The 27408-nt window shown below is 50.7% G+C and overlaps 1 protein-coding gene across 3 annotated transcripts; it reads right to left on the bottom strand.

The window, feature by feature from the left end:
• OLFM1 (olfactomedin 1) lies at positions 1-27281 on the bottom strand. 3 transcript variants are annotated; one of them, XM_072353068.1, is made up of 6 exons: positions 26653-27281; positions 16878-17027; positions 11941-12096; positions 9403-9622; positions 4622-4728; positions 1-1837 (listed from the first exon to the last, which is right to left on the bottom strand). In XM_072353068.1, the coding sequence occupies exons 1-6, from the start codon at positions 26716-26718 to the stop codon at positions 1163-1165; spliced, it is 1374 nt and encodes a 457-aa protein (XP_072209169.1). In that variant the 5' UTR covers positions 26719-27281; the 3' UTR covers positions 1-1162. The 3 variants fall into 3 exon arrangements, with proteins under 3 accessions (XP_072209169.1, XP_072209168.1, XP_072209170.1); XM_072353067.1 differs by lacking the exon at positions 26653-27281 and adding an exon at positions 18681-19101; XM_072353069.1 differs by lacking the exons at positions 1-1837; positions 4622-4728; positions 9403-9622 and adding an exon at positions 9819-10244 and having other exon boundaries at positions 26653-27274.
• Positions 27282-27408: the final 127 nt, after the last annotated feature.

Genomic DNA, 27408 nt, shown 5'->3' with positions numbered 1-27408 from the left:
GGAAGTCTCCTAATATTTTTATTGTTCCTTAGATAACTGTGGATAGTACAAAGTTTTCCTCTTAAAAAAAAAAAAAAAAAAGAAAAGAAAGAAAAGAAGTAATTACCTTCACACTTCCATAAACTGGGCTTCCCATGGGAATCTGACGGCACAGAATTTCCACACAGAAGCTATTTCCAACCACCATAATGCTATGTAGATATTATAACAGTAAGAGAATATTCTTGTCATTATCAACATGAAATTGGTTATCTGTGTATAAGGGTGAACACTAACCTTTTTTTTTTTTGTTCTTTTTCATTTTTTTTTTCTTTTTAGAAACAAAACCATCATTTATTAATCCAAACTACATCATTGCATTTACAACATTCATTGCATAAACTGGACATACAAAGTTTCGCCACCTCTGGTAAATAACAGACATACATTATACAATATATTTGCTGAATACATAAGTTCAAACAATATGGGTACAACAACTTGTTCATAATACATACTTAAACCATCGTGTTTAATAGTTACTAAGACACAGATCCATGAGCTACTTCGGGTCTCAGCACAGTTAATCTAAGTGACAAGAACACAGTTGAGAGACAGTAGCTGCAATGGAAGGCGAATAAAACTAACCTGTGATAGGTCTTGTTCAGACAGCGAGAGCTCCTCACGGGTCAGCTTTCTGCTTAGAAATACAAATCACACATCCATCACAGCTGCCCGCGATGTCGGAAAATGTCCATGCAACCCCCACACAGAAGAGAGCGAGTCTCCCAAGGATAAACTTCCAACAGTCATTGCCTTACTTCTTTTGTATGCGCTATAGGTTTGCTATCGGAACAGAAACAAAACAAAACCCCAAACTGAAATGGTTCTCCAGGTGCAGTTCCAGCTGCAAGTACATGGTTAGTCATGAGTCCATAACATGGGGCCAGACTTCTAGAAATGCAGAGGTAATGCTGATCTGTCAGGTCTATGCTGAATAATCCTCTATGACGTTGGTCTTAATTTTGGCAGCTGTTTGTTTATTTACGTATTTAAAGTGTGTTTCCTCAGTATTAGCATTTCTTTCTTATATTCATTTCTCCTTTTTTTTTTTTTTTTTCCTCCTTTTTTTTTTTTTTTTTTCCTGTTTGTTTTCCTAAATCAGTTTCTAAACAAGGATGGACTACAACTCATCAGACCTGATGACGTGGAAGAGGGTGACATTGTAAAGTATTTGGTGCCCGTTGTTCCAAGCATAGAGGGCCCGATCCTTGGGGTTGTAGTCCAACATGGAAATGTGCGAGTACTTGTTTTGGAATGGGATGTCGATGTACTCATAGGTAGAGGCATTGGTCTGGTAGGCATAGTGTACCTTGGTGCCTCCCGAATAGCCATTGGTGACGTAGAGCGTGCCACAGATGATGAAGGCCTCCCCAGCGCTGCGTTTTGGGTAGCTGGTGTTCCAGGTCTGGAGGCTCTGCAGGGTGTTGGGATCCAGCTTGCTGATGACGATGTTGCCTGCATTCTGGTTGGTGGCATAGACAGCCCACAGCCCGTTCTCATCCACCATGAGGTCGATGTCCGAGTGGCCGCCCCAGGCGTAGTGGTACATGTTGTTGTAGCCGGCATAATCCAGGCTGCGAGTCTTGAGAATGGTCTCTGTTTTCAAGTCAAACCTGATAATTATGTGGCTTTGGTATTTATTGAAGTAGATAGAGCCATTGTAGACCACTTGACCAGTGCCTGACCATGGGTGAGGGAGACGGTGAGAGGTAAAATTGTCGGTATTCATGAAGTCTGCCATGGATTTGTATTCGCGGACGAAGCGGTTGTTGTGGTAGCTGTCCATGTACCAGACCTGGGCGAGCAACAGAAATATGTGGGGTTAGGGAACAGCTGAGACCTCCCATCAGAGAGGTAATCATTTGCCTAGGATGCTAAACCCAGAGTGAGCTGCGTGGGGCTAACCTCACTGAGGCATCCAATGGAGAACAACACGCCCAAAGCCTTCTGTGCCCAGAACAAACCTCAGGCTGCCACCCCCAAACTCATAAACGAATGGAGAGAATAGCACAACTTTCCTGGGGGTAAGCTGGCATCACCCCAGGACCAACACTGTCCTTCCAGAGGGCAAGCAGCACCTTTCTGCAACTAAACCCTACAGAGATGCTGCCTTCCTCTCCTGTAAGCCCCATTACGATCACACTCAGTAAATCACAGCAGCTGCTGTGCTGAGCTCTGTTAATTTGGCATGCAGGAGCGAGGAACACAATCGCTCATTGTCAGGGAAATGCAGGCAAAGTCCATATTGGTTTAAAAATCACACACTTCCCCATCAAAAGCTTAAATCAACACCGCTGAAAGAGAAGAGACAAAGACATCAAAAATGTTGCTATCAGGAGATGGGAGAGAGATTTCAGATGGTGATTTAAACTCCAGTTCGCCAGGGACACTGTCTAGACTCCTTATGAAAAAAAAAGCTTTTGTCATCTGAAACCAATTCAGAGGCAAACGCTAAAGCGGTGCAGTTAATATCAAGAAGAAATATCCGTCCGGTGAGTGACACCCCGTGTGCCTTTGCTGCCTAAGAAATAAAGAAGATAGCTGCCTTCTGTTATAAAACTGTTTAGGAAGGAAAAGAGGTAAACGAAATGGCAGCGGGGAATGCCTTTAAGGATGCAGATTTCAGTAAGGATGCAGAGAACATAGGCAAAATGTGATCACAGCAGCTCTGCAGTACGGCTGTCTCCAGGGTCCATTAGAGGAGCAGACAAACATTTACACACAGCTTGTGCGTCCTGGGTTTGGCTGCAAGGCCAAATGAGGGCTGCAAGGAACTTCAGGCCCCACTTAATCCTGCACTGGAATGCAAAGAATGAGTGTGGCAAATTGTTCCCATCTCCCCACTCTCTGTGAGGAGGGCTGCAAAAGCTTGGGAAGGAAAACATGCATGACACTGAGCACAAGGCAGAGATGTGCCAGAGCATGGGAGAGCTTCTAATGATGGACGTGGGGCTGGGAAGCATCCATCAATTAAAGAAAAGCCTGCACTCAACTGAACCAGTTTGGAAGATTACAAAATACCCTTGAAACTCATTGTCTCTCTGCTGCTCACATTTTATCATTTGGTATTAAATAATTAATACCAAACATGCGTTTGGTTTTTAGAGAGGGAAAGAGAAGATCACAAGAGAAGGAAACCTCGTTATCAAGGCAGTGGGATTTAGAGGCATTCATGCTGTGGAGAAGCAGAGGTTGAGGGATGGATGGCCTCACGTTGCTGGCTGCCTTTGAGCAGCTTCAGCTGCACTGCCCTGCCAATATGCATCAATCCATCAATCCCTGCACTCAGCATCCGCTGCTGGGCTGCTCCTGTGCGACTTACAATTTTGCCCAGTTGTGTTCAATGATTTCATGACACGAATAAATGACCATGAAAACCACCAAACACCTCCTGGGGTTTGGCGATGGAAGATGGATATGATGAACTGCCCGGCTTCTCCCCACCACCACCAGCTTCTCACTCAGCCAATGGAGGTCTCACAAGCCTGCATCTGTAACACAATTCATTTCATACACACCACACGGTTGTGAAGCCTGAGCTACAGCCCAGAGAAAGCTGCTTCTCTACACACACACCAAGAATCACCTGCAGAAAAGGTCAGGGGCAAAAATAAAACTAATTAAATACTGGTTTGAGATGAAACTCTCTGAAGACATGGGAAGATCGTTAGCACATAATTAATGTACTTTGGTCACCACAGACCTGGCTCTCCCTTTGCAGATGTATAAGTCACACCTAACCCCACTATAGCCAAGGGATGCAGCAGACACAGCCTGAAGGGACAAGTCTGTCCCTCTCTCATGAACCTAACATGGGCAAAACCTTCCTGTTCTACTTCATAATTAGGACTGTCTTTGTTTAATAACCATAGAAGACAGAGGTGTCATACTGGGGAGCCAGTGCCAACCAGCTGGCTGCTGGAGGGACCTCACCCGCCATCTCACGTCACTGCTGCTTCACTGCTGCACGTCCCCAGGCAATGCACCACGCTGGGGTGGCTTCTGCAGAGCATCCCTTGTGCTCAAGGCTGCAGAGAGCTGGTGACAGGGCAGGCTCTCAAAATAGCTGCCTCAATAGAGCCCGTGCTGGTGCCTTCAACCTTTGACGAGGGCTGCTTTGTGCGGCAGGGAATTGCCCTGCAGCCAAGGACTGTGGTTTTTGTTATCTCTTGCTGCCTGCAAATCCGCAGCGAGCACTTGAGATATTTTCCGTTCCATCAGTCATGGGAAGCCTGGATTGATTTTCAGCCAGTTATTGGCCTCCTACCTCTTTGGGATCAAAATTGAATGGTCTGAATGAAAGGAAAAACAAAAACCAAGAAAAAAAGACCAAAACAAAGCAAGACAAATCCCTCTGGATGCAGCCAGTTAATTCCTCACTACAGCTCAGGTGGAGGATGGAGGACAAATGGAGTTTGATGACGTTATCAGGGATGCTGGCAGCAGAAGAGCAGCAATGGCCAACAGCACGGGCTTCTCCATTCCTCCTAACTGCCAAACCCACACAATACTTGATTTTCCTTCCCAAGATCTCCTGGAGACACCCAGGACCACAGGGACGGAGCTGCCGTGCTCTTACCTTGTTCTCTCCCTCTGGGGCGAGAGGGTCCGTCATCCACGAGCCGAAGCGAGACCCCGAGGTTTTAATTGTGATTGGGTCACTTATTCCTGTCAGCTTGCCACAAGCTGAAAAAGAGTGCAAGGCTGGTGAGCACCATTCCCAACAACGCCACGCTGCTTGGGCACACGCTTCCTCATGCTGGGTCTTTCCCTTCCAGACCCCATTGCCCCTCATCCCAGCACCCTGAGAAGCTGTGTTGTTATTTAATTAAAGGTAATTAGGCTGAGAACAACTGCCGGGTGGTTTCTGGTCGTTTCACATCTCTTAACAACAATTGTCCTTATCGCACTGCCCCAAGAAAACAAGCCTTCCCACAGCAGCTGCATGCTCATGCTGCAGAATAGGAAATGAGAAGAGTTAGCCAGGGTCGAGCAGCCAGGTGGAGAAATTAGCTGAACGGCTCTGCTCATTTCTGCTATAATAGAGTGGGTGCAGCCAAGATAAAAAGACAGCCGTGTCTATTCCAGCCCTGCTGGAAGCAACACATTTGTTACAGGTTATGCAAAGGAGAATGGAGGAAAAAAAAACAACAACCAGCAGAAATGGGAGATTATAGGTGATATGAATCTCTCCTCCTTGCAGAAGCCATCTCAGGATTCTACCAGCCACCTGCCCTGCTTGGATGTGTCTGCATGCTCGGGGGCTGCTGAGGAGTGCCCTTCCTGCACCATTATCACCCCCAGGAGCCAGATGCTTCTTTCCCTTTCTCCTTATTTTTACTTTCTTTTTTTCTTTTTCACATTGCTATCCCCAACCTCCACCCAAGCTGCCATTCCGTGCTCCCCAACCGCCGTCGTTTTAACATGTGTGCACTCCAGAATGACAGGCAGAGGCACACAGCGGGATGCAGCAGGATGGGCTGTGGTCAGCATGAAACGCTCTGTTGCTACGGGAGCAATCATTGAAAACCCAGACACATCCAGCACAGAGCAGTCCTGCAGCAGCACCTCCTGCAAGAGACAACAATGTTTGGCAGCACCCAAAGTCCAGCATAGGTTTCCTGATTTCTCCCCTAGGATCTCATCCTACCTGGTGCATGCAGAACCACTCGGCTTGGGATGAACCACTGACAAAGGGACGCAAAGGGTTACAATAATGAATGCTTAATGTCTGGTAAATTCCCCTTGCAGAGGAGCCCTAATCACAGATCTGCTCCTTGCTGCCTTCTGTTATCACTGCCCCACATTGCTGTCACTTTATCTCCTTCCTTCTATTTCCCTGGAGAGAAAGGTTGTATACAAATGCATTGATTAAAAAATAAGAAAGTAAAAGGGGGGGAAAAAAAAGCAGTGTCAGCTGATAAGGGTAAACTAGTGTTGTTTGCACTATCTCATACATGTTTGGCACATTCACAGCAGCTCTCCAGCAGTGCAAAGGGGCTTCTCTCACACAGGACAAGGCAGTTACTCAGCATAAAGCCACCAGAGGTATCAGATACAAGGGAAGATGTCCAAAATGGATCACAGAACCAAGGGCTTCCTAGAGCCCAGGAGCCAGGTCTCTGCAGCTCTCATGGGGTTACTCCTGGGGATGCAAAGCTGCAGCCTCTGTGACCCTCGTTCCTGTCTGCTCCCACTGAGGTGTGCACCACATCCCTAACACCATCAGCTTTCTTCCCTCTTTCCATGGGGCTAGCAACCACCAGCAGCAGGAATATCACTGAGGGCAGAGAGGACTTGGTCTGCTGCTGCTTCCTTTGGCTGTGCCGCAGTTCAGAATAAGGCAGCAGCTCCCAAGCTTGGATTCTCACATCTCCTGGCTCTCAGACCGAGTCTTTCCAATATTTCACTAAAGAGAAGGAAGGCAAAGACTGTATTCACAGCTTATTTTCCTTCTGGGACTACTTTCAGTGCTGAAAATGTGACCAGTGAGTCTCTCAGGGATGAATGTGCACCAGGGAAGCATGTTCTGCTGCCCATTACTTGAGTCCATGACCTAATGGGAAGCTGTGGACAGCAGTTTAGGGGGCACTCCTGGAGGATCTGCTTTCACTCCATTTTCCCTTACTGGGATACTCAGAATAGAGGCCTACAGGGATCTGGGTGTCCCTTCTCCTGAGAATCAGCACAACTCAGCTCCTTTTGAGGCCTTGCAGGCTGTCCCAGCTCCAAACCACCTTCCTGCAGCTCCACAGAGCAGCAATGCGACACAACACAACACAACACAACACATACAAACCCATCCCTTGTCCACACCAGCAGCAGCAGACAACACATTTTGATCAAGCTACAGTGACCATCACCACCCTCCCAGGATGCCAACAGTCCTACTCCATATTTTCCCTGAGATCCAGCCCACCAGCAAGTGATGTTTAGCAGCTTGGCAGCAGTTTACCACCAACACAGCCACCTGTGCTGTGCTGCCAGGCTCTGCTTGGGCAGCACCCACCTGTCCTCCCCACCTGCTCCCAGCACTGGGGATGTGGGATCATGTCTTACCCTCATCTCCATCATCCAGCCCATACAAAACACTTGGGGCACAGGCCAGCAGGACCTGGCTTTTCCCAATGGGGAAACCACACTTGGTCTTTCTCCATCCACCGGGATTATGGGCTGGGATTTTGTTGCAAGAGTTTGGGAAAGCTCATGCCATTGGCAAACATGAATCTACAGAGCTCAGCCCAATGAAACCCCCCTTGATTCAAGGAGTGACAGCCCATTCCCTCTCCCAAGGCTCCTCTCAGGGTAATGGAAACGTTAAAATCCCTATATAAATAGTGATCTTTAAGAATGTAAACAGCATAACAGATTGAATGTGCTGTTATTGATTTCTCTTTTCCCCTCACACGCACACACGACAGGGTCAGGAAGTGTTTTCACTATCGATCCATCAAGAATGCTTAAGAAACCCTAAATACAAAAAGGACCTCATCTAAAGAGAATGCTGCTGCACTGCTGAGCATCAGCACTCCCTGGAGAGCTGAGGTGGGCAGGAATGCAGCACATGCCCTCTGCCTCCTGGTCCCCAGCCCTGCTATAGCAGGTGAACGCAGGCAAGCAGCCTTGCTGCCCCATGCAGGAACAAATGAAGCTGAAATGTGCTACGTGAGACTTCAGTGCATCCCTCTGAGCTGATAATTTGCAGCAAACAACGATCCTCAGCAAACAGGGTCTTACCATGTGCCAGCAAAGTGGCTGCGAGGTTGTTGTCTGAATTTAACTCAATTAACTCCTGTTTGCACTGGTTTGTACTCCGGAGCGATAAACAACATTGGGTATTCAGTCTGTGCTGTTTGTTGCTAAACGACTGAATAAATCACCCCCCTGGTGAGCAGCAAAGCCTCCCGGGAGAACCCTTTTGCAAGAGTCAGAGTTGGTCTCTGTGTGCACATAGGGCTGCTGCAGATCCTCAGGGCACAAATGCTGCCCTGAACCACCCTGCAGCTGGAGGAGAAAGGAGCAAAGCCTAAACTTCCAAATAAAATCTAAGTAATAATTTAAAAGGGCAGCAGAACTTGCTAGAGAAAGTTGCCTGCAAGACCTCTCCATTCCAGCTGCCTCAGCCTTACCTGGGCTGTTGGCTTGGTCTGATGTCCCATTGGGAGGATGTGAGCGTGGGGGGATGCAATGAGCCCTGAGCTGACGGGGTGAATAAAACATGGGCAAACTCAATGTTTTTGAAGCCCTGAGGTCCAGGATGGTTCTGTTGAAAGACCCCATCCCAAGGTAAGCAATCCCACAGCCCACGTGTAGATCCCTGGTACTGCTGCCATCCCCTCTCCTCACCACCACCAGCAGCTTCTCCTGCTACCCAAGGGACAGCTGAAGGTGTGGGTGCTCCTAGGGCACCATCTCCTCCCATAAAGCCACCCCTGTGCCCAGGGGCCTCTCCAGAATTATAACGATAGGGGAAGCTTGGAAGGGGAGCAGGAGGTAACAGAATGGGAAGGCAGAGAGGTGGCTGCCTGCGGAGATGTGGGGGTGCCTAGAAACAAGCAAAAGCAATTCCAACAGTGGAGACACGTGAAATGAAACGTTACCTTGCCAAGGGTATACAGTGCTGAGAAGAGATCAGCTCTTCCTTGAAGTTACCTGAGAGTGTAATTTCATATGTGCTACCAAAATAGATTGCAGAGCAGTTAATGTGTTTAGATTACCTAAATTGCTTAACGAGAAAGTCAATAATGGAAGGAGAAATTAAATCAAGGCAGCGCGAGGGCAGCAAGCAGCGGGGAGATGTGCAGTGGGAGGCAGCCCCCTCCCTGCCCCTCTGCCCAATGCTGGGTGCCCCATCCTGCCCAGCGTCCCGGCCACGTCATGCTCTTCTCAATGGGGGGGATTTACAAGATGCAAAAGGAACAAAGGAAACTGATTTTGCAGCCTGCACACGCTCTGCTTAAAGCGGGGTGCAGGGACATTCGCTGATGTGCCAGGTCCAGGTAGCAAACAGCTTAGACATTGATGCATAAGCAGAATGGGTGCATGTGTTTGCTTTGCATAAGCGCTGCTTGCGTTTGCGCACGTCGCCGTCCGCTTATGCAAACGCTGCAAAAAGTCACATGCCTACTTACGGGCCTGATCCTGAAGCACTTGCACCGTGAGCAACATCAGGCATGCAAGCAATCCCCAGCAGGACAGCTGGCAGGGTGAGTGTTGCTCGCAGCACATGTGCTTGCAGGATGGCGCCCGGCTGCGGGGCTCCCCTTGGAGATGGCCAAGCCGCATCTCTGCCTGCAGCCGGGAGGTGTGTTGGGACATCGATGGTGTTTAGCCAGTGCCACCATGTTGGTCTGAGCCTACCTAATTTTTGCATGCATGCACGAAGCCTTTCTTCAAGATTTGACACTCTGTTCTGAAGCTCTTCGTAGTCATAGGCGCCAATCTCTTCCTGGAGTTCGTTTAGAACTGACGTCAGATTCTGGACCTCCTCTTTAAACTGCAATACCAATTTTGCATCGGCTTTGTACTCTTCCAACACTGGTATCAAAGGCCTAAGTTCCTCCATTTTCGCTTTTATTGCCTGCAAGGTTAAAATAAGCTCGATTCAGTGCTATGCGTGCAAAAATCTGCAACACTCTGCCTTGACCTGGTTGCTTCCTACGTGAGTGCATCGTTCATATCCCCACAATTATTATCATTAAAATTACTTTAATCGTTATTTTGGTCCGAATGACGTATGGGAAAGAACATATTAAACAGGCTGCAGAACACCAAAATATTTGGGAAAGGCCTTTATTTGTCATTTTTAGAATGCAACATCTTAGGGTTACATGCTTCAGATCACATACACAAAGAGTTCTTTTTTTTTCTCTTTTTTTTTTCTTGTTTTTTTTTCTTTCCAAAAAAATCAAAGAAAAAGAAAATAAGATATATATATATATATTATATATATGCATCGACAAGGGTTTCAAACTATTCATGAAATGCATCTACAATTGCATGCAAAGGAAGATCTCGGTTGTGTGGTTCAAGGTTCCTTAGTGAGATATGGCGCTAATTTGGAAAAGAATCCAAAAAATAAATGAAATAAATAAGTAAATGCATGGTGCAAAATGCTCTGTGGCCCTCTTTTCATGGTTACATGGGAGTGAACTGCTTCTTCAGTCACTGCAGCATTGAAAAAACTTGCTTTTAAGTTAGCCCTGTAAGCAAGAAAATGAAATACTGTTGAGGATCTAGCTCGCTAACCTGCCTTATATAGATAGCCATTCATAGACAATACGGAACTCAAGAGAAAGAACACAAGATCTCCAAACCACTCACATCTCAACACTGGCATTAGCAGGAACAAAATGCTGTGCTGTTATTTCAAGTGATGCTTTGGCAGCAAAAGCTCCTGACCGTTTTCAGACTCGCCATGAAAGGCGTAAAAATCCAAGTCGTTATCAAGTTTATTTTTGCAGGAATTAAAGCTCTGGTTTTTTAGTGCGTGTTTTGGCTTTTTGAATCAAATGGTGGCCTGGTTTAAAGGCACAGTATGCAGCATTTTGTTAAAGATGCTTTGCTCCAGCAGCTAATGAGCAGACATAAATATGCATGCACCTACCCGTTAATGAAGCATGTCAGCATACAGCATATATACCTGGTGCTCCTGCCCTGACCCCATCCAGAGCAGGGCTCAGACTCTGCCTGGCTGCTGAAGCAGCTCTGGGAGTGAAGGGGACCACAAGTTGTCCCTCAGCATCATTTCTTTGCATCCCATCCCCTCCTATTTAAGCCAAGAGGTTTTCCCTCCTGCACTCTGCACGTGGGAAGGGATGTCTTTATTTTCCTGTTTACTTTGCTACCTGCTGCAAGTTCCCTGGCAGGCAATGGGGAGGGTCAAACTCATCAGGACGGACAAGGAAAAAGAGAAAGGATCTCATGTTTAACTCCTCAAGATAAGCCTGGCAGGCAGGCCAAGCAGGGGGTCCTGCGGATGGGGAGGGCAGGAGTTGGGGCTGGTGGGAAGTTCTGAGAGCCTTTTTCCCAGCTTTTATTGTGCCATCTTGGTATTTAACATACTCATTAAGAAAGAATTGGCTTAACAGACGGGTCAGCCTGGGCAAGAGGATGGGAATCAGCCAGTGGGAAGCATCCCTGGATTTCAGTGGAAGTCTCCACCATTTGTGTTTATGATTAACCCAAAATATTACTACAATTTGGCACAACAAGTGTTACTGACAGCCTCTTTCTGGTCATTTCACTCGGTCTCAATCATGGGACTGAAAGCTTGCTGCAATGGCAGCATCATTTGAGAGGGATGAGTTTTGCACTTCTAATCTGCACACATTGCCCACCGCAAAGCACTGCCAACACCCTTACTTCCAAACTGGACGTTTGCACATCTTTCAGTTGCTCACAGCTGGCCATCCTGAGGACAGCCAAAGAGCTGTAAATTCCTTTTTAAGGTTATTTTTGGTGGGGTTTGTTAGCTTGGCTGATTGCCCAATGAATGCAACCCATGCCAAGGAGGGCAGTGATATGCTGAGAGCCTGGTGTGGTTTCCTGTGCGCAGAACTGCTTGCTAAGGCTCAGCTCCTGGCTACTGCAAACCTTTGGGTCGTGGTTCTTCCTAAGGAGAACAGGAGTAGGGATGGGGGTGGGAGGGTGCCTGGCTCTGCCTGCTCTCATCCTGTTCTCAGTCCTCCAATGAGGAGGCGGCCCTGCCAGCATGGGAATGCTGAGATTTAGGCTTTTACCCTATAGGAAAATGCTCTCTGGCCATGCTTTGGGTAGGAGGGGGCTGAGGGGTGCTGTGAGCACAGCCTGCAGCTGGGCTGCAGCATAGCAGAGGCTGCCAGGCTGGGACACCGCGCCACGCTACACCTCCATTAGCAGGTTGGAAAGCAGACATACCTTAAACTGCCTTGCCAGGTGCTGCTTGTGGCTTTCTTCCACTTGCTTAAATTTGGATTCCAGTCCTCTCATCTGGTTTTCCATCTTCTCCACGTACTGGAGGTCTCGCTGGGTCCGCCTGTCCAAAACCTCTATCGACTGAGACATGTTTTGCACCTGCCAAACGAGAAGGGATGCGTTACACGGGAGCTGCATCCCCAGCAGTGTTGCAGTGCTGAGTGCAGATGCTGCCCTTTGCCTGGAGCCAACATAGCAAAAGGGTAATCAGCAGATGCATTATTTACCAGCTCATCATCAGCATCTCTCAGCGTTATGACTCCATGCTCTGAAGCAGAGCAAACTGGTTTCATCATCATGTTCTCTGCCACACTGCAGAGAATAATTCCACAATCACACGTGCAAATAAGGGCTGTAGTCAACTATAAAGTGCATTCGCAGTAATGGCCTCTTCGATAGGCACAGGATCATAGAATCACAGGATGTCTGATTTGGGCAACATGAGCCCGTTAGGAGCACATCTGACTATGAGAAACACTTCTGCTGCTGAGGCGCACGTTATCATTTCTTCACGTGAGTGATGCATACTGATTGCCTAAGTGCAAGCTTTACTCCCAGCTAGTAAAACTTCATCACTCCAACAGCCTCACTATTTATACAGCATCAGCCACAAGCAGTGCAGCTGTGGGCTGGGGTGGCTGGAGTGTTACAGGTGCAGCTCATGCCCCACTGATGCCCCTTCCTGCACCCCCTGCGTGCACCTGCCTGGCTCTGCTGCACAGGTGATGCAAGGAAGCTGGTGGGCTTCTGCTGAGAGACCTGCTGGTGCCAGAGGGGCAAGGAATAGAGGGAAATGGGAGCTGGAGTGACCTGGTTTTGAAGGCTGGCTGTCAGCTGATTAACTGAAATATTTGCCTCTCATTCTCAGGCTCTGTGAGGGTAAACAAAGTGCTGACTTAGGAAAGGACCTAAGCACGTATCTAGCATTAAGCAATGAATGCCCCTGATCAAAGGATGCCCCCTTTCGTGTTTGTACTGCACTTAGTGCATCATGGGGCTCAAGGAATACCTCCCACTGCCAAGGTCCCCCTAGAAATGCCCCCATTGGCACCGTAGTGCTGATGCCCACGTTGGAAATGAATCAAGTATCCAGGCCTGGTGCCCTGACATCCTGCTTCAAGCCTATCTGAGCATTTCAGCAAAGCCCAGATTTGATCCCAAACAGTCTCTGAGTCCTCCAAGCCACTTCCCAGAGCCCATGTGTCTACTCCCATTTCTATCTCTGGTGGAGCCAAACGCAGAAAGAAATGGGGAAAGATGTGCAGGTGCAATGCTTTGTCCTGCCAATGGCACTGCTCTGCTTACCTGGAAGGGCAGCACAGGGATGGCTTGGGACACCTGCACTGGGAACAGCGCAGGTCAAATGCCCACCTGTGTATCTGCATCTCCGAAGTCATCAAAACGAGCCCTGCCCACAGGCAATAACAAGAAAACTATCACAGGGAACCATTGAAAATGCATGAACAGCCTGTATCTCAAAGGCCAGCAGTGAGAAAACCTTTTGTATAACCAGTACCATTGGTCTCAGCAGAGGTGGAGGCATTTCTTTGAGCCCCAGTACATCACCCAGGCTGGGTTTAGGGGGTTCAGAGACCTCTTTGTGCCCCCAGGGAGGGAGAGGAAAGGCCTTGGACAAGCACAGCTGATCTGCAGCCTCTCCTGATAGATGCTCTTGTGCCAATAATCCAGACCACCCTCCTCTGAATCACGCTGCATCTACACAGCAAAATTGCTTCAATGAGCTGAAACAGGCACGACTGGTAAGGACCACATAAAATTGATCTCGTTTAGTCCACTAATGCCCAACTGCAGCAATCAAGCAAGAGCAGTTCTGCGTGGATAATGTTGATATGCAGCAGCACCCTGGCCCTGCAGGTCCTATCAGATAGAAGCAGACTGCAGGGAATGAATCAGCCCCCCCAGCCAGGCTGCTGCTCTGAATCACCTCTGGAGGAGCCAGCCTCTCCCCTGACTGCAGAGGAAATGAGCTTCCTCACACGTCTCTAAACTGAGACAACTAAAATTAGCTGTTGTGCTATTTCAGGATGCGCTCCACAAGTTCAGCCTCCCCCTATTTGCTGCCCGTATTGTTTTCAGGCAGGCAGGATTCTGGCCAGACTTGTAAAAACTCAACTCCATCATTGCTGATCCCTGACAGCAACGTGTGCTTCATCAAATGGAGATCTACTCCTTTTCCCTCATTAGCATATTAAGCCCTTGATCCAGCAAAGTCCATTGGCAGACGATTAGATTTCAATGAGACTTCTCCTAGCTTAAACTTAAGCACGTACGTAAGTGCTTTAATCAACTGAGACCCAAGGATGCTGTCTCAGATTCCCTCAGCACCATCCATTACTTTGCTAACATCAGCCAAAATGCTTTTTGCCCCACTGGTTGAGCACGCACTCTCAACATGAAACCTCGTTCTCCATCGAGCTGATGAGAGAGACAAACCCACCTCAGGGAAAAGAGTCAATCTTAGCATTCAGAACAGAAAACTGACACAAACAAAACAGCCGGTTCTGTTCTTGCTCTCTTGGTTGGTATTGAGAGTCGGTATTGGCCTGATGATCCTTTGTTGGGTTTACATGGACAGAACCTCATCGGTTTTAGCTCTGTTCAAGCCTCTCTGCTGATCAGCTCAGGAAGGGGAGCTCTAAGCCCATTCTGGGTTTTGAAACAGGGTGGATGTTTGGCTTGAGCTTGGGGTAGCTGGACAACCAGTGGAGCCATAGCAGGAGGCATTTCGAGGGAGATTTTGGTACTCTATAGGAATAGCTGGCAGAGATTGATAGCTGATAGATTGGGATGTGCGAGATCCTCGCTGTAAGGATTGCAGAAGGCAAAGTGAAGGCTGAGATCATTACGCACCTCAGAGCGAATATCAAAGGAACAAGAAGAGCTGCCTAGGCTGGAGATAAGTGCTGGCAAAGAGCAAGCGTTGGCAGGAAACGAAAGCTGGTTCAACTGTCAAAGGAGGAAACCCTCCCAGATAACAAGGCCAGGGGAGAGAAAAAAATAATAATTCTCTTTGAAGATAAAATATAATCTGCTCATGAACAGGATCCCAGTGATGTGTTGGTCTGGAGGCAGGCCAAGATGTGGCCTCAGTACCTGACGCACGCAGGGCTCGGCACGAGCTGGCCAATGATGCCAGCAATGAGCTCAGCCACGCAGTGCTGGGGCTGCACAGTTTGTGCATGGCGAGCAGCCCGCTCTCACCTCCACTCCTGCACCTGCTGCTCCTCAGCCCTGCCCCGGGTGCCCAGGATTCACCTGCAGCTCCCATGTTGTGCCCGTGTGCTGAAGGTCAATGGGGGCTGGGAGCCTTCGTGCAGTGATTTTTGCTCTGAGTCATTTGTGTATGCACATGCACTAAAGCGGCTTTCTTCTGGCCCTTAGAAGCAACGCCTCATTATTTCTATAGGTGAGTGCCAGGTCTCCTACTTTGAAAATCCAAGCAGAATTGCCTTCTTGGCACATTCTGTTTCTTCATCTGCTGGCAGCGAGAAATCCGGAGGTGAGAGCTATCTCAAAACTGGAGTGAAAATGTCAGGTGGGGGGAAGGAGCATCCAGGTCTGACATCCTCCCTGGGGAGCTGGGAGCTCAACCCTGCGGATCCATTTTCCCTATAGAGGGATTTTCATTCCAACCTCGATCGAGATCAGATGTCTGGCACCAAGAACCCACTCTTTATTCCGGGGTTTTCATATAGGTTAGCGTAGGAGTGAGCTGCAGACAGAGCAGCAGGCAGGTAGCCCAGAACACACCGCCTCTCAGCCCGCTCCTCCCTCACTTTACTCATTGGCAGCCAGAGAGCTGCGTAAGGGAAAAATCCCCTAGTGCTCCCACCGTGCACTCTGCAGCTGCTGCTCCTCCAGGGCCGCCGCATTCAGCTCAGCCTGCTGTTAGCAGAGAGCATCGGGTCAAAACCCACTTGGTTTATGCATGTGAGCAGCTCCGGGAGCACGGCTGGGCTCCAGCACATCACTCAGTGCCTCGCAGCCAAACGCGCTGCTCGCCCCATTGCTACTGCTCATAAAGCTGGAGCTTTGGGATTATTCTTAGAAGCCGATGGCACATTGGAAGTGTTTCAGGGCTAAGTGCTCCCTGGCCGAGTTTATTGCCCTTATTGCATAGGAGAATCAGCTTGGTGTGGGTCTGCTGTGGTGATGAGTGATAAATCAGCTTTGTGAGAGCTCCGAGGTATAAAACATTTGGTCATGCAACACATGCATGAGGACCCCAAGGAGAATTACAGACCCAGAGCACGAGTCCACTTATATGTTAAAGAGAAGAGCACCCCTTTCACATGAAACAGCATTTCTCCAATGAAATTTATTACCTGCAAAGCTTCTTGTTATCAGGAATGAGTCCCTAATGAGATTCTTTGATCTCTTTGGACAGCAGACTATTAAACAACTAATCAAGTGGATGTCAACATTAGAAGACGACGACCACAGACTGTCATCTCTCTGCTATTGGATGCCGACAGCTCACACTGTTCTGTGTGACCTTTTCTAACATCACTTTGGCTGGGAGTGCACGGGCTTCGTTAAAGTCTCACTCGGGCTCATCCCCGTGTCAATGTAATGAATAGAAATCAATACATCGCTACGTGTTTATTCGTCTTATAAACCGATGGGATTCAATCATCGCTGCTTTGGTCTCAGCACTTTTAACCTGACCTCAGGCCACGGGCTCTTTTCCTTTTAGAAACACTCAGATATTTGTCCTCCTGCCTGATTACTCCCTGCTGCACTCACTGCAGGGCTCTGCCTTGTCTGGAAATGAAGGCTCAGCCCATTTCTCTCAGCTTTTCACCCCATTCACACCACTCCAAACCACCCCCCCTTGCCCAGAACACATCAGCCATTACCTTTTCTAATAGTTGTCTCAGCTGCTTTGTCCTGGCATCACGCGAGCACATCGTCTGTTGAGGTGCCACCACTGTGCATATACAACGTCCCTCGCTATCCTGGGCAGAGCTGTAGACCTGCCAGCTTTCCTCTGGGTTGGTAGGCAACACCTGATTGACACAGGGGAAAAAAGGGGTTAAGAAAATGGGAGGATGGGGGGGGATCAGTGGGGCTGGATGAGGAAGAGGAGGGAGGAAGCAGCATAGAGTGGATCCCGGAGCTGTGCAGTGAGAGGAGGGATGCTCTGAGGAGGATTCACTTGTAATGCAAAGATATGGATAGGGGACAAAGAAAGGAAGGGTCTGAGAAGAGACGGAGCACACAGGGCAATGCAAGAGGGGAAACACAGACACGGGGAAGCCACATCACAAAGGCTCAGCTCCGGGTGCATTGGGTGCCAAGCCGGCTGGCAGAGCCCACGGCTGGGCTGTCATTGCCACACACCCAGGGTCTCCTTGACACCGTGAGCAGGATGTGCCCAAACTCACGGGGAGGGCACGGCGTCCTGGCTGAGAGCTGAGCTGTCACTGAGCACCTGCAGAGCTCTCCTGGAGCCAGCACCAGCCATGCGATACGAGGAGTCACGTTTCCCCCATCCTTTGCCAGGCTCTCCTGGTAATGGGGAGCTTCTCCAGGACAACCATTCCACCCCCAAAACCCTCCATAGGTCGGGACCCCTCAAAGCACACAGCAATGCAGCCCAGGGGGGGCAACCACCACAGCACCCAGGACAAGCTGCAGCCCCAAACACTCCCCCCCAATATCCTCCCTGCACCCCTGCTGTTCTCCAAACCTCTCTGATCTTCATTTCCCTTTCATCTGGCATCACTTTGCAAAATACATTATTTAGCCCCCATTCAAGCGTCTGATCACTTTGAAGGTACCACTGTTTTGCCAGCCAGAAGGGAAATGTTCTTTCTGCTCTTGCAATGCGTTACAAATAACCTTGCAAACACCCATGTGCACAGGCACACACTAGCGGACAGACGAGTCATTTGATCGAGCTAAAACAACCAGCACAAGAAAAAATCGGGTCTCATTTAGCCCTGATAAGATGGAAAAATCCCAGCTTCATTCACAATCAGCAGAGGCACTACGGGAAAGAGCCGCTTCCAAGCAGCAGAGCTGTTAATCGGTGGCTCTGCTGCAAGGCACAAGCGTGCAGCCTGGAGGAGAAAAGGACCCGTTTCTTCCTGCTGTAGGAAGACAGACAGGAGGATCGTTTCACTTTGCTGTTTCCAACGTGCCCAGCCCGGGCTCCGTCCCAGCCCTCCAGCAAAACGGGGAGAGCAAACATAAGGCACGACCGAAATACGCCGCGACTGCGTTTTCCACCCCATTAACGCCTATTGATGACAGGCAGGGAAGCAAACGAGATCTTGAGGGACTCGCACCTGCTGTCCCAAACTGCTTCACCCAGCGAAACAGCCGTGATGGAAACTTTGCAGTCTCCTGGATGAAGACGTGGGAAGGCACCAGCGTCAGCTCCGGGGCCAGGGATGGATAACCCCGCATCTCCCACCACCCCTAAACGCACCCCCGTCATCCCGGGGGGCAGCAGCGCTGCCTCTCCCCGTTGCACCACTGTCTGCAGCGGGAGGCTCGGAGGTCTTTCAAACGAGACCCACCCCCCTCAACCAGGCGGCCGAGATGGTCCCAGAGCAGGGGGGCAATGAGGCACGGAGGGATGGGGGTGACCCGGGGGTGCCCAGGGAGGTAGGGATGCTCCGGGCCAGCCTCCCCCCGCCGCCCCCCGCACTTACTCCCGTGCTGCGGTCTAAGGTGCCGCCCGAGGCCGCCGTGAGTTTGGTGGTGTTGAGCCCCACGAGGGAGGGCAGCGTCTGCGACATCCAATTGGTGATCATGGCCATGGTGCTGAGGACGACTCCAATCTTGAGTAAAGGCACAGACATGTCTGCGGGGGGGGGCGCCAGGCACCCTTCATTCTGCACCGGCGCCGGGCTCCATGCCGCTGGGGACGGGCTGCGACAACCGCCCGACGGTCATCACCACCACCGTCGCCTCTCGCCGCCGGCCCATCGTCCGCCTCCTCGCCGCGGTCCTGCCCGGCACTGGGGATGCTGCTGCCGGTAGATGTGCTGGAAGCGGATCGGGGCTACTTCCCTCCGCCCGCCGCCAACGGGCGCGCCCCAACAGGAGCGGTGCGGAGCGGAACGAGCGGCTGCAGGAGGCGGGACGGGAGCGGGGAGGGAGGAGCGGGGGGGCGGAAACCCTCGGAGAGCTCAGCCAGCCGGAGAGGCTGCGGAGGGTAGAAAAGGGAGGGGGGGGGGGGGGGGAGAGAAGAGCGAGGAGGGGAGAAGGGGAAGAGCAGCGGGGCGGGGGCGGCTCCGCCGGTGCAGCGAAGCTCCGCTGCGGCGCGGCGTTATGGCGCCCCCTGGCGGCCTCGAGTGGCGCTGCGGCGGGGCGGGGCGGTGGGTTCGCAGCTCCGGACACCCGATGGGAGCTACCGCTTGTTTCTTCCCAGCGGGACAAAAGGAGCTGCTGTCAGCGAGGGGGTGAAGGAGCAGTGCTCTGCCAGTCGTGCCCGCTGCTCTGTGGTCTGTACACTGCCCCATCCAGCTCCTCGGCAGCAAGACCTGGCTCGTTATCATTTGCATGTTTAGAACAGTCCCAGTGGCTTTGAAACCCACGTCTCAGTCAACACAGATCTGAGACCCCTTTGCATGTCCTCCTCTGAGCGAACCTTCAAACACCCCGTGCAAAACAAATGATGACATTATTCTGTCCCTCTGCAAAGGATAGGAGTGACACCACTTGCTCCACTGCTACAACAGCAGCCTCAGCACAATGGGGCAACCACCAAGGCCGTGCTGCATGTCACACTGCACTGCTCCAAAGCCCCAGAACCCCCATGTGTGCATGGGGTGTCCAGCATGTCCAGCCCCCCCAGCTGGGGTCTATCAGACATACCCCAAATCTTCTCCCCGGTACAGTTCCTCTCCTGACGTTGCTCCTGCAGGTGGTGGGCTCACAGCTCCCTCCCTACAGGCTGTGAAGGTGCCTTGGGATGCCCCGAGGCTGTGACCCACCAGCATCTTTGCTGTGCATCCAGGTTGGTGTGCAGAGCAAGCCCCAAACAGCAGGGAGCTGTGCCCTGAAATGCATTAGCTGCAGGGAGAGCCGTTTCTGCAGAGAGTATGAGGCAGTTTCAGAAAAGCACTGACATGAATGCACATTCAGCAAGTCCACCAGGTGGAGAAAAAGAGATGAGTTAAGAGTGTGAGCAACAGCACCAGGTCGGATCCTGTCCCCCCCCGCACAACAGTGTGGAGCAGAACCAGACACTGTGTGTGCCACAGGCTGCAGCAACCCAACTGCCCTCCCCATCCCTCACCCCCCAGCACTGCTACCACTGTCCTTTTCCCCACTGCTCAGAACGGTGCATCTCTAACCCGGGTGAGACAGCCAGCAAGCAGATCGACCTGCTGCAACGAAATCCATGAGAAAAGCACTCCTGCCTCTGGGTCACACCATGTCCTGCTCCTGAGCAGCCAAATGACCTCCATGCCATGAAATGAGCTTCGCTCAGCCCAGATTGTCCTCCAGTTTTTGGGCATCTTTCTCATGGTAAAGATGCTTTCAGCACATCCAGCATCATATCTGCAGAGTGGCCAGCAACAAGGGGGTGTTTCAGGCAGGAACAACTTCTTTAGGCAAAAGCCTCATAAAGCTCTGACCCTTTAGAAAAATAATCACATCTCTCATTCTGCTCCAGTTCAGCTCAGGTGCTCGTGCTGTGCTCAGACCCTGACTGCATGCCTGATTTCATGCCGTGTAACACTGGAGTGCTACAGTGAGATCATCCTGATGTTCATTCTGAAATTAGGTTAGCAAGAAAAGTTTGTTCCTTGTATTTATCAACTGCAAGTGCATGCAAAGCGCATTCTACCTACAGACCCTTCCTTGTTTAATTTGCATTCAGTGAGAGGATAAAACCCACAGCCTTGCTGTGGATTCCACCAGAACTAAAGATAGATTTGCCTCCTTCCATTGCACACAGATGATTTCACCTGTGAGATGCTGCTCTTGGCCCATGCTGTGCTGTAGTCACCACCTTCTTGCTCCCGTGGCTTTAAAAGCATGAAACCAACACCAACAAAAAGACAACAAACCCCAGCAAGAGCATGAAGCTTATGCAGAACACCTGGCATTGCCTTCACCCATGCTAGAGCAAATCAGGAGCAATCAGGGAGGACTGACAGCACTCACTGATAGGAGTCAGGGCAAAGCAGTGACACACGTTGTAACCATATTGCTAAGCTTGCTGCTATAGCACTGGTTTTGCTGAGCTGGTTGAGTTCACCTTTATCCTGATTGCTCCATTTCTTACTGCACAGAGCATTGCATTACAAAAGAGGCACCTGATGGCCCTAAACTTTCCCCATCCCGACGCATTTGCTGTAAGTGCCCTCCCTGCAGGAGCAGCTGAAAGCAGGCAGTGAGCAGCAGCAGCAGCAGACAAGCTGCTGGGGAACAAGAGATCCTATTTGCATGCATAAATTCTGAATGCAGAAAGAGGAGGGGAGGCAGATAAAGGCAAATAACAGCCTTCCAAAACAGCTGCTTAGTGGAAAATTCCACTGCTTGGAAGAATTGGTTTCCCGGTGGTCGTGCAAAATGCCGACCCGCTGGGGTCAATATTTGCCAATGGAGCCAATGTGAGTGTGAGTGTGTGCAGCACACGGCGGTCATTGTCTCCCTCTCCTGGCTGGCTCAGAGAAGAGGTGTTGAAGTTTTTCCATCCCTCCCACGCTTACACGGAGCTCTTTCCTAGTCCCCCAAGATCCCGGGCTCTGCAGATTGCACGGCGAGAGGGACGGGGCTGCTTTAAAAGACATACAGCTGTACTGTAAACATCTGCTGGCTCCATGGGTCTCTCACCCTCATCCTGCCGGCCCCTCTTCCTGCCCCACCTCCAGGTGTTGTGTCGAATAGCAGCACGGGCAGCTCAAAGGCAAGAAAGCAGAGAGGAGGAAAGGACCCCATCACCTGCACCAGGGGTAGGAGGTGTCTGAAATCCCTCTGCACCACCGACCTGGAGGGCTGTGAGGAGCTCCCAGCAAAGGAGGCACCCGGCCCTGGTGGGGATGGCATCACACTCGCAAGGCAGCACACAGCTTTGGAGAAAGGGACAACTATTTGATGGGACCTCAGCAAGTCAGGACCTCTGCAGCAATAAATGTTGCTGAGTTTCCTCAATCTTTGAGTCTGACTTCCATACGTCCTCACCCCTTTGGTTGTTTTTGTTGTTCTTTGTGCTACCATCACACACACAAGCCTCAGCTCCGGAGCTGGACCCCATCATCCCAGCACTGCACCGGTGCAGAGCTCATTATTCCCCTCCCATCACAGGCAGGATCTAGAAAGCCCACTGCAGCTGCAGGAGCTGGGACAACTCCTCCTGCACACAGACACCTCAGCAATCTTCCCCTTTTCTTGTCCACACAGAGAGTAGAAAAACCCTTCAGCAGGAGGAACACACTCCATGTGTCACAGCAGAACAGACTACATCCCCTTTACAGGTCTCCACATTGCTAAATCTGCATTTTGCTGAAGCTGCTCTTGCCATTAAACCCATGCTCTAACAGCGAGTGCCAACATACGTCGGAGCCTCTGGGCCGGATCAGAGTCCATTAAAGTCAGCACCGGTTCTGCAGGCATTTCAGTAGGTTTCTGTTACTCGAATGTTTTGGTTGGGAATGATGATTTTTGTTGGCATGTCTCCCTGGGTCGGCCACATGCCTCCAGTCAGAGAGTGCTTTTACATTGACAACTTGCTCCGTGTGTTCCTTGCTAGGAAACACGGTGAGGTTCTGGACTCACTTATTGCTGCACACCCCTTTACCAAAGCTGTGCCACTGCCCTGCTGCCCATCCGTCCTGAGACCTTCTGCATTTGGGCTGATTTGGGATGCTGACTTCCAGCTGGGATGGGGAGAGGCCTGACAGACAGGGTCTAGGTCCTGAAAAGGGCCCAAATCCCCATAGAGAGACATCATGACCCGGCCTCAGCTTTGGGACAACAGCAGCAAACACTGGCTGCGGTTTGTAAAAGAGGGAAGGTTCAGACTTTGAGGTGTTCTTTCCTTATGGTTGGGATTTGGTGGTGCTAAGAGGCAGTGTGGACTCTGTGCTTTAATTTCCCCAGGTGCACCTTTCACTTTTTGGAGGACAACTTGACCAAGTCAGGTCATCCCAAAGCACCCACCTGAGTCACTACAGGCAGCCAGCCCCAAACGGATGCTCCATGCTCAAGCATCCCCATCCCTTCCCTGCTCCCTTCTGTTTGTGGCATCCTCACAGCAAAGCCAAGCCAACACTCATAACTCAAGAACTTGCTTCATCCAATTGCCAGTGCAACCTACAGCCTTCATCTATCTAATTCACTCAGATAGTAATTAGTTTTGTATTACTTTGTACAGCGATGCTAATACTGATTACAAGGGCTGATAACTCGAGTAATAAATACAACCCAGGGTTGAAAATTACCTTTCTTTTTTTTCTTTTTTTATTGGTTAAAGCTGAAGTTAGTGAAATGAGACACAAATTGGTTTATGAGATAAGGCAGCTGCCTCCTGTTACAGGCTGCAGATTTGCTGCTTAATCCTACCAGGTTCCGACAGCAGAGAGAAGAGCCCAGAACAAGGAATGGGAGGAGGTGGGCAGAGGGGCTTGTGGGGACACACAGCTTTGGGAGGGGAGCACATGGTGCAATCCCAGCCCAGTAGGGTTGGCAGCTTCTCTCCCTTGCCCTGAAAGCAATCCCAAGAGACCTGCTGTGCTTTTAGGAAAATCAATGGCATTTTTGGTTTCTTTCTTTGATTTTTCCTGACCCACAGAAGCAGTAACTGCTTAATAAGTCCCTGCTCCAGGGGTGTGTTTCTCCCTGTGTGGTTTCAGTGATTACTGGGGAAGCAAACATCTGAGCATCAGCTGCATTGTGAAACTCTGAGGAACAAGGTTTCTCTGGTGGCAGCCCGGTAAAGCCAGCAGCAAGCCTGAGGCGTGACAAAGAGATCAGGTGCATGGACAGACGGACAAGCATATAGCAAAGCATATAGCAGCCTGTATCCCTCTCTGCCAACACTTCTGGCTGTAGTACAGCAGCCAAAACTCTCTGCCCTGGCAACTCTAATCTGCACAATGCAAGCAAACAAGGGGGGTGGGGGGACAGATTCTTAGAGAGCATAAACTGGCTCTGCTGCTCACAGCCACCAGGAGAGCTGTCCTGGGCTCTCCTGGAGAGGAAACCTGGTCAGTTTGCAGAGGAAGTCCTCTGCCTTTGGCAGCAAGGAGTCCCAGAGCATTAAGCAGGTCCCTCTCCTGCTGCCCCCAGGGCAGGGATTTCTGCAAAGGGCCGGGATATGGGGCAGTGCATGAGGGCAGCTTCCTCTTTTCTCTCAAAGATAAAACCACCATTACTTCAGGCAGGTCCCAGAGCCCTACATGCTCCTGGTTGGGGAGCGGGGGGAGACCACTGGAGGATGCTGCAGTGCAACCCCCTGCTGTCCATGAGAAGTTTTCCCAGCACAGTTCTGGCTGCAAGGACAGCCATGTGCTCCCCTTCACACATGTCCCTCTCCCCATTTCTTTGCTATTGTGGGCTGGCCTGTCAGAGACACTGTAGGGAGGGAGAGGAGGGGATGGTAGCAACTTCTGCATTGACAGGGAAGGCTGCCTAAATCAGCAACCTGCTTCCCTGAACCTCAATCCCTCCTCCCCTGGCACAGCATCCCTGTAGGGGATGGGAAGATGCCACACATGCAATGGAGATGTGAATCTGGCACTGAATTAAACACGGAAGACACCGAGCTGGGCGGTGCCCGAGATGAAAGGCATATTTGGGGATTGCATCTGGCAGCTGTGCTACTGAAATGAGATGCTAAAACTCTGAAAGAGCTCTGCAGTGCCAAGCGAGGTAGCAGGCAGGATGGCTGTGTGCCGGCAAGCAGGGCCTGGCAGAGCATCTCCCTGCAGGCAGCAACCCAGCACGCAACCCTGGCTGCATTCAGCCCAGCACAGCCACAGCTTTGGCTTCCAGCAGGTCAGGCTGGGAGGTGACTGCTTAGAGTCAGCCAGCAGTGCTCAGCCCTGCCGTTCTGATCCCCCACTGCCACCCTGATTTAAAGTCGGGTGCAAAGTTGGTGCGTTGTGTGCACTAATAAGGGATGCAAGGAAAGGAAAGAGAAGCCAGGCAGAATGGGAGACAGACTGTCTTTGAGCAAAGCACAGGCACAGAGAGATAGAGACTGACAAGGCCAAAAAAAAGGGGGCAACAGCACCTGGGATGATGCACCAGTGGAGCTCATGAGTGAGCTGCCCATTTGTGAGGCAGGAGGTGATGCTGGAGAGGCAATGAGGAAGGGGACAACCCTGCGGTGCTGCTTGACTCCCCCAGGCTGCTGCTGAGGCCCTGCAGGATGCCTCTCTTTGCAGGTCTGCAAGCCATGCTGGCGGCTCTCCGGCTGCTTTGTCCGGCACCACGCATGCGCAGTGCTGCACACATCCTCACACACAATGGGCTTCTCATGGGCACTCACTTGCAGTTCTCATTCCTTCTTACTCCTTCTCATCCACAGCCTGAATGTCAGTGCCCATCCTGTCCTTCCCCCTTCCCTCCCACCCCCTCCTAATTATTTCCATCCCAGACCTCATCCGGAGGGCTCCATGCAATTAAGGCAGCTCTGACTTGAGCCATTCCATCAAGGGGAGGGGGTGGAGGGCAGCAGAAATACTCTGAGGGTGCAAAGCCCTAAAGGAGAAACTTCAGCAATAGGGCAGTGACAAGAGAACACTGTCAGCTGGAGAAAGCAAGAAATAATCTACATGCAGCAACCAGGATGAGAGCTCGGCCGCTAATTGCTTCTACAAGAAGCAGCCTCTACTCCCCTCCTATTTATAGCATCTTTTTTTCTTTCTTTATTTTTGCTCCTAGGCAGCACCACAATTAAACCCCCAATCTAGAGCATCCTCTTGCAACTACTTTTCTCCTTTTCCCACTGGCTTTGAATACAAAGGAGCACCACCTCTCTGCCTCCCTCTCTCCCCAGCGGTCTTAAGGGAGTCAATAGGAGTTTGATTGCCACTCGCGAGGGATGTGCCGGTGCCTCCCCCTCCTGCTCACTTCGTCCAGGGGCCAGGCAAGTAAAAAGCAGGCATTAAAATCCCATTAAAAGACAACAAAGAAAGAAAGAAAGGGCGGAGAGAGGGGGACGTACGAGATGCTCATCTCTCCCACGAGCCAGAGATGGAAACACTGAGGGACATTTAAATGTCACATCAATCTATCTACCTATCTATATATCTATATCAGCAAAAAACTACCCCCACAGGAGCAGCTGGGGGGGAGGGGGAAGGCGAACGGAGATGGGCACCGCGGGGCGATGGGACGCACCGTGCGAACTTCGCCGAGACGGTGTAGGGGGGGGGGAGGCACCCACGGCCCCCACAGCCCCGGTTCCTGGCTGCCAGCATCCCAACCATCCCCACCCAACCCCCCCCTCCCCAAACCCGCATCCCGGCCGCAGCGTTTCAGCACCGTGGGGATGCGGGGGGAAGGGGGGGGATGGATCACAGAGGTGCGATTTGCTTTGCACGAGGGGGGGTTTTTTGGTGCATCTGTGTGTGCGCTGTCGAGGTTTAATAGAAAATGGCGTTGGGGAGAAAGGATGGGGGGTGGGGGGGAGGGTGTCGGAAAAGCAAGAGAGGCACCTACTTGAGTGAGTTCTGTGCCCATCAGGATGAGGAAGAAGAGGGTGAGGAGCTTGCTTGCCGGTTGCATGTCTCGCGGGCAGCCCTAAGCACCTTGCATGCAGATCGCCGCTCCGCCGCCCTGCGCCGATCCCCGAGCCTCGCTGCCTCCTCGCTCCCTTCTCGTCGGGGGGGATTATAATTACAATTAAGGAAAAAAAAAAAGAAAACAAAGGAAAAAAAAAAAAAAAAGGAAAAAAAAATAGACGATAAAACGAGATTAAAAAAAAAAATCAAATCAAATCAAAATAATCAGGGAGATTCTCCGAGCGACTCTCAGCACCCCCGGGAAGCAATGCAAGAAATCTGCTTAGCAGAGCAGCCTTCACTTTGCATATTTATTGGGATCCCGGTTTCAATCCTTGCCGGCTCTCTGGCAATTTGCTTTCTTTCTTTTTTTAATTTAATGGCTCCCCCGATCGGAAGGCATTGGAGAGGAGATATTCAGCGGAGCACGGAACGATTATCTCCGCTATTGCCAAAAGTTTGCCTTGAAAAGGGGGGGTGATGAGGAGAGGATGGGGATTTAAAAAAAAAAAAAAGAAGGAATCGGTAGGGCTGGCTACTAGCAGGGATGGCTGTGGAACAGGATGTGACATCAACTAAGGCGGGGGAAATTTAACTAAACACGGGGAAGGGAGAGGGGGAAAGGAGCCCGGGGAACGGCGGTGGGGGAGAGCCGAGGGCCGCGGGGATGGGCGGGGGTTTAACCCCCTCCGTG

The sequence above is a fragment of the Excalfactoria chinensis genome, chromosome 18, assembly GCF_039878825.1.
Source record: "Excalfactoria chinensis isolate bCotChi1 chromosome 18, bCotChi1.hap2, whole genome shotgun sequence".
Taxonomy (NCBI): Eukaryota; Metazoa; Chordata; class Aves; order Galliformes; family Phasianidae; genus Excalfactoria; species Excalfactoria chinensis.
The sequence above is the reverse complement of the archived record's forward strand: the minus strand, read 5'-3'. Positions and strand labels throughout refer to the sequence as shown.